This window comes from Lingula anatina, chromosome 7, assembly GCF_051362555.1.
Source record: "Lingula anatina isolate TDL-2025a chromosome 7, LinAna3.0, whole genome shotgun sequence".
In the NCBI taxonomy this organism is placed as follows: domain Eukaryota; kingdom Metazoa; phylum Brachiopoda; class Lingulata; order Lingulida; family Lingulidae; genus Lingula; species Lingula anatina.
Genome location: NC_141773.1, coordinates 4,289,804 through 4,299,266, shown reverse-complemented (window position 1 = coordinate 4,299,266; position 9,463 = coordinate 4,289,804). Strand labels below are relative to the sequence as shown.

General features: G+C 36.6%; 2 protein-coding genes across 2 annotated transcripts; both read right to left on the bottom strand.

The window, feature by feature from the left end:
* Nucleotides 1-40: 40 nt before the first annotated feature.
* Nucleotides 41-2,356, bottom strand: LOC106177313 (uncharacterized). Its single transcript, XM_013560054.2, has 4 exons — nt 2,181-2,356; nt 1,583-1,936; nt 732-1,055; nt 41-405 (listed from the first exon to the last, which is right to left on the bottom strand). Coding segments are annotated over exons 1-4 (744 nt in total). The 5' UTR covers nt 2,245-2,356; the 3' UTR covers nt 41-403.
* A 746-nt stretch (nt 2,357-3,102) lies between these two features.
* Nucleotides 3,103-8,403, bottom strand: LOC106177312 (uncharacterized). Its single transcript, XM_087018626.1, has 8 exons — nt 8,310-8,403; nt 7,123-7,476; nt 6,520-6,843; nt 5,913-6,173; nt 5,267-5,368; nt 5,013-5,089; nt 4,686-4,796; nt 3,103-4,462 (listed from the first exon to the last, which is right to left on the bottom strand). The coding sequence occupies exons 1-7, from the start codon at nt 8,371-8,373 to the stop codon at nt 4,686-4,688; spliced, it is 1,293 nt and encodes a 430-aa protein (XP_086874752.1). The 5' UTR covers nt 8,374-8,403; the 3' UTR covers nt 3,103-4,462.
* Nucleotides 8,404-9,463: the final 1,060 nt, after the last annotated feature.

Below are 9,463 nucleotides of genomic sequence, written 5' to 3'. Positions count from 1 at the left end.
AAAAAATATCTGTTAAGTTGAGGATTAAGGTTGCCAGATATAATAATAATAGTAATACATTTATTTGAAAAAAAAAAGCCTTTTACAACGGGGGCAACACAGGAGCAGGAGCCCCTGTGGTGTGCATTTATGTATTTTACAAGTTGAGAAAAATACTGAAAATTTAAATGCATTCTTTTAAAGCATTTCATAATTTCTGTCCATTGTTAAAAAAATACTTGTCTAAGATTACATCCCTTATTAAGATCAACATTTTATCATATGGTAACGAGGCTATAAAATGCTGTAAAAAATCATACTAATATTTCCCTCTTGAAATTAGGATTTGACTAGCTGAATCATACTTTATACCGTCAGGTGTCGTGACTGTTGTCGTGGATGTTGATGTTGCCGTGGTAGTTTTCTCTGTAAAAGGAACGGTCAGCAAGATAAAATGGCTCCATACACTGTGTATTTACGTCTAATAACCCACACGACTTTCATTCTTGACAAATTCATTTTAGTCAGTAGGTCATTATGAGAGAAGAGATCCCTGAGATTTTTATGAAAAGGAACCGTTTTTTTTTTTTTTTTTTTTTTTTTTAGAACTTTCACTTCTTTTCCCTTAATCACAAAAGTATACCATAACCGAAACTGTTCACAGAATCACGATATATATATATATATATATATATATATATATATATATATATATATATAACACAAATTCTAACCTATGATAAAATCCTTACATTGTACATCCAGTGTAAACCTTCCTTGCTTTGGGGAGTCTCCACTCACTGCAGAGTTTGGTTCAACAACACATGTATACATAACTCCATTATCCAGGTATGTCGGTGTAATACTCAGACTACTAACTCCATTATAGGTACAACCATCACTATTGATACTTGTCTGCTGAGTAAATCCAGTGGTGATTTCTTGATAGCCTTTGTACCACTTCATGATGCCTGGCGGTCGCCCAATATTACTGGCTGTACAAGTCAGGGAGGCATGCTGTCCTGCTTTCAGCTGACTTGGTGAGGATGTGATTGTGATGTCGTTTCCAAGGAACTCTACAGCGAGTTTTAGAGACTATTAATGTTAAAGATGTAATTATTACAAACGAACAGATACAGATACAGAGGTAAAATATGAACCGAACATCGATGGAATCCAAGTCAGTACACTATATATAAACCACTCCCACTAGTTTCTTATACAAATCAAATAAAGTCGACATGCCAAGATATAAACCGAATTAATCAATCGATAAGCCATAAAATAGCTTTAAATTGACACCTCTTTAAATTTTTTGGTCGTAAATTTGACCGACCTATAATTTGTCTTACTTATCTGCCCCATTTACATACAGCTCAGCAAGCAAGCAGAAAATCCATTTCTTTTCTCGGGTAATACGATGACTTTTGGCATTTCTCTAAGTTATACTACTTGAAACTTTGTGGTGACATCTGGTCGACTTTTGTATAAAATTATCTTTTAGTTCATCTTAATGAAATGCATATGTCAATCAAAATGATCTTAATCTTTCTGGTCCTGGTCAAAGTAAATACGCAGTTTTATTATTCTATATGGCACTTACCAAATAGATTAACGTTGAAACTTGCTGTTCCAGTGCTGTCATGCAGTGCAGAAGTAACCACCTCACAGGTATACTCAGCTATATCACCTGGACACTGTAATCTTGTTAATGTAATTGATGTTCTGGTACTGGAGGAGGTAAGACTGCCCAGTGTTACACGGTCCTTTACATTTGTGTCAGGATATTGTGGTGTAAAGTTAGGTGTTGTGGCAGTTGCTATCACTGTAGAACCTTGTTTCCAGTTTATTCTAAGAAGATCAACCCCAGCTGGTGGTGTCCATTGATATGTCAACGTGGTTTGTGATCCTGCTTGAACATAAGTCTGTAGAGATTTTTTAACCGTACTAGAAAGCACTGTAAGAGAATTTGTTTTGTAGTTTGAAATCTGTATAAAATAATACAGTCTGTCCTCGATAATTTTTCATTTTTATGGGGGAGGGGGGGTAAGACCTCCCTGTCCCTATACCACCCCTAAAAATAAACTCCTGACTATACATGCGATGACCTTGGGGGGACTCTGAGAGAGAGAGAGAGAGAGAGAGAGAGACCGGATTGTTAATATTACGTAAATACCCAACATATTAGATGTAAATCTTACCTTGGTGGCAACAAATCACGTAAGCACACAGTGCCAGCACAAGATAATGTAGTCTGTCGCCCATCTTAAACGCTGCGTGTCAACTGTCCTCGCCACTGACACGTACTCCCGTGTGAAACCGTTAGCTGTATATCACAAGAAAAGATAACTTAGAATGGGGTTGACAGAAGGAGGTGTAATACATGTACCATACTGCGCTTATCGGTTATTGGTTAGAAAATTTATGACAGTGTAATCGTGAAGGGTCAACGTATTAGGCGTTTAAATTTAGTATAAATGAAACAACCTCATTTTCTGTTTTAAGACAACGAGAGCAAAATTATACACGATTAAAAATATGGCAGAGTACACCTTACTGGCACCAGCTTGTAGTTCAGAACCAAGTTTTGATCCATGCTTAATTTTATGATTAGTCGAACTCAGTACTATCAGAAAAACGGGGCGTGCAAAAGTGCGTAGGATCGCTTGAATGGCGAAAATTGCGATAATTTCTGTGATCTTGTCTTTTTTTAAACGAGTTCTGCTTCCACTGACAGCACGAAAATAAACTTTACAGATAAATGTTGTTAATTGGTTGGGAAACATAGTAATTTGCATTTCTCCAACATGATGTGCTCATCCTTCATCATTGTCACTGCTGAACTTTTTAAAACCCTTAAAAGCACAGGGAAACATCTGCAAAGAAATACATATTAATTGCGAAGCTAATAAATTCCTTCAACTTTTTGCCCAAAGGATTAAAAACATTTATTGTGAAAAGCAGACTACATTATCAGGAAATACAAGAAATGTCCTCACCAAAGATAAGGACATTATTTTAGATCGAGTAAACACATCTGACAGATAGAAAAGGTTTTATTTTTGCTAGTTTTTTTTTTTTTTTTTTTTTTGGATCGTTGATTCGACTGAGATTCTACCTAGAGATAACAAGAAAAGCTTGTCGTGTAGGTCGAGTAGGAAAAATCATTTTTCGGTTAAAAAGTAATCGTACGGAACGTTGTCGGTCTCAATGCAGCTGCCGTAAGCCTGTCGTGCGATCGATACATTGTCAGTGCAGCCCCCTGCGATTTTTGTTCATCCATGTGACCAGAATAAGGAAATGCACAACTTCAAATTCATGCAAGTGTATTACACTGAAATTCAAGCATTTTGACCATTGTTATGACCCAAAACAGCAAAGATGGAAGGGAAAGAGACCAACAACTATTTCAACCATTGTCACGATCACTGCAAGGTGCCATCTTCGATAATGAGACGGGCTACGAGCTTTCGATTTTAAAATTTTGTTAAAAGTTTTAGCTTGACAAAATCACAAAGGCTACGGGGGCCGTGTATATTTCACTGTGTAGAGCAGTCGGGACTCTCTTTGCTTTATATAAACTTAATGGTATCATGAAATAAATAACCTAAAAGCGAAAGCGAGTGTTTATGCACTTGCAGGTGAATGCATGGTAATACATGTACCTACAGCTGTTTGACCATATACTTAGTTAAAAAATACAATTTCTTTCTCACACAAATTACGAACAGGTAGCCTTCAAAGTCATTTTGATTGAACAGTCGTTGGATCAGGGCCCCGTAACTCGAAAGCATCGCAAGTTAATATTTCATCGTATATTTGTTTCGAGTCTAAAATCCATAAAATGTTCAATAGACTGTACAACATAAATACAAAGGAAGTTTATAGATAAAAATGATGAAGATGTATTTTATATAAATCAGAACTAGACTAAATTGTAATAAACAGTAATCAAAAGTAAAAAAGCCAGGGTTTCTTTAATGTAAAATTTTCAAATTCATGAATAAAATGTCTTAAATGTTGCGAATAGCAATATCGCATAGAGGCTACGATGTATTATATGGTGCGAGTAAGGGCGAGTTATGGAATCGAGACGCTTGCGCTCGGTCGATACGAGCCCTGGACTACTTTTAGCGTTTCAGCTTATATAAAAAGTTCCAGTTTTCGAGAAAATCACTGTCAAAATACTGGCGTGTGATAGTTGTCTATCTTTTCGTTGAATTGTTAGCTTGGTGGTTTGGACAGATTGGGACCCGTTTTTATGTCAGGTGTTAACAGCAGCGTTTTGAAATCTGACACATTAGTTTTCTTTCTAATTCTGTGCGTTCGTTGTCCGGCCGAGGAATTGACGTACTTTGGTCCAGCAGTGATGATGTGGATGTCGCGTTCGTTTACTGTCCTTCGCACTTCTCCTAGTTATTTTTCTTGGTGGAGTATTGAATGACGTCATCCTTCCTTGAAGTGCTGCGTAAGCGTGATCCGGCTGAAATAAACGTGTGGACAAAAAATGACATATTTTTGCAAGACGGAAGGTGGTTCATGGCAACTTTCTACCAAATGACATAAAACCCAAATAGTCAGAAATCCAACAATTGGACAGTGAGTAAATCGAATGCAACCTTTTGGATATGCAATACAGAGTGAGATACTGTTTTTAAACTAAACAAAACTTTTTATCTACTACCTGGTTGGTATTATTAGCTTACTTATATATGGTTTTCTTCTAGCACGACGTATTCATTGTTGCTTTCCATAACATCCACTTCAAGCGTGTCGCCAAATTGTCTATCATTCCGAAATCTATGCACCATGCTCCTCTACAAACGAAAAATGTTAATGATACATCCATTGCATAACAAAATGTACACACAAGTCTGAAAAACTCTTGCTTCAGTTATGTATCTTGAATACATTTTAAAAGATCGTGTAAATAAATCTTAATAACTTTTGCACCATCATGAAAGAACTCATGTATTTTCTTACCAGAAAACTAAAGTAGAATAAAAAATATAACTGTACTTTTTTCTACTTACATGATACAGGACAAATAAAGCAACCGCGACTCCAAATGTTATCACCACTGCTGCCACAACTGCACCAGTCAACACGCCTTAGAGATACAAAATTTTGAAATAAAAAGGCACATTGACGCAAAACAACATCAAATTGAACAACACAACGAAAAGAACATTTTGCATCTATGTACTCCAAATACGTTTTAAAATATTTAATCCACTATATTTGGGGTCAAAGCTTAAACATATTTCCATTCAGCCCCGCCAATTACCTGTGCTATGTAGAACCTCGCCTCCTGTAAGTGTGTCAGTTGTTGACGATGCTACTGCTACTGGTGTCGTTGATATTGTTGTTGATGTTGTGGTAGTTTTCTCTATCAAGCATAGGACAACAAGAAATTGGATCAATTGGCTGTAAGTTAAATAAAACAAACGACTTCCATTTTTGACTAAGTCATGTTAGTCACTAAATTATCACATTTGCACTTTAAAAAGGAAAGGAAATTTCAGCACTTTTCCCTTAATAAAAATGGTATGTTCTGCCCGAAACGGTTTAGACAATTGTTACCATGCTCAAACCGTATTCTGATTTCTAAATTTCTAGGCTTATATAGGGACCATGGATTTCACTCGTTTCACGTTTTTTTTAGTTGTGGAACATTTCATGGTGTGATAAAGGTATGAGCACCTTGGTGACAGGGAAGACCTTGCATGGATGTCTGGTAACAATGCTTATCTTTGCTCTGCTTTGTGTTTTATCTCTCAATGCAACAGATGGAGAAAGCAGCACTACGGGTCCCTTGGAACTCTGTTTATCAAGTAACCCCTTCTTAAACACAAATACCAATAAAAAACCTGGAGATATTTCATACAGCGTTACCAACTTTTCCATGATTTGAATTTTGATATAACACCTACCCTGTACTGTCACTGTGACACCTGCTGACAATGGTGTTGTCGTCAAACTGTTGGTGGCAAAGCAAGTATACAAATAATTTCCAGTAGTGGACAGTGTCAGCACAAGCTGAGAGCCAGTAGAGTTGGTATTATCTGGACTGGTCCACACAAAGCTTGGACTTGGATTGCCGCTTGCCTGACAGTTGAGAGTAAAAGTTGCCCCCTGCTCAACTGTCCATGTACCAGTGGATGATGTCACCGTTGGCACCTCTGGCACTGGGTCTGAGATATAATGAACAAAATATTCCAGATAATTAAACATTCAAATGAAAATGACTTTATGTTTTACCACATAACATAGCATAACATGTACACTATCACTGAAACTATTTATACAGAGGCATGGAATATGCTACAAACAATGAAAAATAACATTATTCTTGTTTCTCAACTCAAAGATTAAAGATATGAAAAACATTGTGTAATACAAATTTCTTCTGTCAAAGTCTATCTGGGTAACATCAATGAACTAATTAAATGCGATTTAAAACTTAATGGTTATTAATAAAATTGGCACCTTTTATCCGGTGACACTTTTTACATAAATTTAAAGACATGAAATACTTACATCGTACATCCAGTGTATACCTTCCTTGCTTTGAGGAGTCTCCAATCACTGTAGAGTTTGGTTCAACAGCACAGTTAAACATAACTTCATCATCCAGGGATGTTGGTGTAATATTCAGAATACTAACTCCATTATAGGTACAACCATCACTATTGATATTTGTCTGCTGAGTAAATCCAGTGGTGATTTCTTGGTCGGCTTTGTACCACTTCATGATGCCTGGTGGTCGCCCAATATTACTGGCTGTACAAGTCAGGAAGGCCTTCTGATCTGCTTGTATCTGACTTGGTGAGGATGTGATTGTGATATTATATCCCAGGAAATCTAGAAAAGTAATAATCGTCGCACAAATCTTGCAAATTTGAGAATGAGATGAACTAAAATGACTTCTTTTAATTATTCATTCAGTTTTCACGAAAAAGGCGTCAATCATTCAATATACCGTAACTACATTCATTAAAACTTGATATCTAATTTTCGAAATAAGACATAAATATATAATTATCCAAATATATAAGTAACTAAACAGCCTATCTTGTATGTGTGTAGAACATTATTTTATGCGAAAGAACTACATGAAAACGTCTTTATTATTCCACTTACCAAAGAGACTGACGTTGAAACTCGCTGTTCCAATATCGTCTACTATTGAAGTTGTAAGCACCTCACATGAATACTCTGCAATATCACCTGGACACTGTAATCCTGTTAATGTTATTGATGTACTGGTACTTGTGGAGGTGAGAGTGGCCAGTGCCACGCGGTCTTTTATACTGGTGTCATGATACAGTGGTGTATAGCTAGGTATTATGGCAGTTACTATTACTGTAGAGCCTTGTCTCCACTTTACTCTGAGAAGTACAAGCCCAGCTGGTGGTGTCCACTGACATGTCAACGTAGTTTGTGATCCTGCTTGAACATATGTCTGTCCAGATTTTGTGACGTCAAAAGAAAGTACTGCAAGTGAAATAATTTTTTAAAACCTGGACAAAATAGGTGCATGACAATAGCCCGAACAATCAAAAATTGTTTACATTCGACATAAATCTAAGTAAACGTAACCTCGGATTAAAGGAAATGGACTAGCGAAAGGTGGATCAGGTTTGATTAAGTGCAAATGATCGGACCCCCTTTTACTATTCATAAGAAATGCAACGAAATAAATGTGGTTTACGTTTGATAGGCTAGGGCCTAACTTCATACTGTGGGGATGTGGAAAATCCGATGATTACTAGAAAACCAAGGGTCGATATTACAAAAGAATAATTCGGGCAAATACTGATACTAGTGTTAAAGATTAGGTCAATTGTCTGAAAAACAGCTGCTTTTTTATTTGACAAAACAAGCCCAATATTTCAGGTCATTGAATTGCGTTGCCTTGGGAAGGGTCTCCCCTCCTGGGAGCGTCTTTTGTTCATCTTCGGTAAAAGTAAACTGAAAGAGTCGAATCTAAATTTAACATAAATTTAACACCAACTTTCTTTAGTAAAACAGGTCTCAAGTGTAACAACTAGTATTAGTAACCTGTTGTGAATTGTTTCATCCTTTGTTAAAATCTGTTTTAACTAAAAACCCCGCCACAGACCATCGTAGTGGTCGTGGATGGGACAAATTCCCTGTTAAACGGGTGGCAGCACGGAGTGAACGGGACATAAACAAGGGCGTTCCGCGCACCAACTTAGTAATTTTGATTAAAAGGCGGATCTCAGATTTTGAAGTAGTGGCCATGGCCATGGTTTGTTTCAAGCACAGCTGACGTATCCAGTCCTTGTATTGCACGTAAATCTTACCTTGGTGGCAGCAAACCAGGTAAACCCACAGTGCCCGCACAATATTATGTAGTTTGTCGCCCATTTTGAACGCTGCGTGTTAACTGACCTCAACTTTGTCCCCGAGTTACATTACTTCCGTGTTTAACCATTTACATAACAACAGCATGTTTGTTGAGAAAACTTATTATTTGACGTAAGGAAGCTAAATTTCACCTTGACTGCGGCGCTGAGCTTAACGACTCGTGCTGTAGAAAGAATAGAGCAATGGAACCGTGATAGTGAACTGCGTTGATATCAACATAAAAATCTATTGCCAAATTCACAATACGCCTCACGTTCGAAAATCAGCTGGAAAAGATATTTTAATTTTCGCTGAGTTATGCCCTTCTTTGTGAGTCTTTGCCTTTACACAAATTGGTTCATTTTAAAAAGGCGGTTTTATGTCCGCGTCCTGTTTTAAATTTGCTGTAATGGAAGCCAGCCGAGATAACAAAAACAATATTTCTTCAACTATACTAAATATGAAGTTATTTGACGAGGCATGCATACCTTGTTGTCTTTTAGTGTTTTATATGCATGCAAAATTTTGGATCAGAACCTTCAAATACAAAAAATATCATAAAATAATCAACTATCATTAGTTTTAGTGATATTTTTTTATTCAGATCATCATACTTTTTAAACATAAATTCTAACAGTTTCTTTCTTTAAAAAGGCATGGGAAGCGAGAAGGTCCCTTGAATACTTTTCAAACTCGCCTCGTAGCGTTAAGTGTTGCAATGAATATCAAAACAATCATTTTAAAAAATGCAGATCTATAAAGTGGTTTATTCTTCAATAATTCAAAAAAATTGTGCATCTATTAACATATCTGCATGTTTAACTAGGGTGGACGCCAAAGAAGCACATAAGTGAAATAAGCCAAAGTCTTTGAAACTAAAATGCACTGATGTGTACCAGTAGACTTGTTACGTCATAGTGGTACTTGCTTGGCTTGGCGAATGACTTCGCGGTGTTTTCTCCCAGGAAAACTCTCACCAATGGTAATAAATAACATTTGAATTAAATCCAATTCTGGTGTTTTTGAATTAGTGCTCCCCCCCCCCCCAAAAAAAAATAAATAAATAAATAAATACACAAACAAACAAACAATCTACCAAATAAGTTTGTCG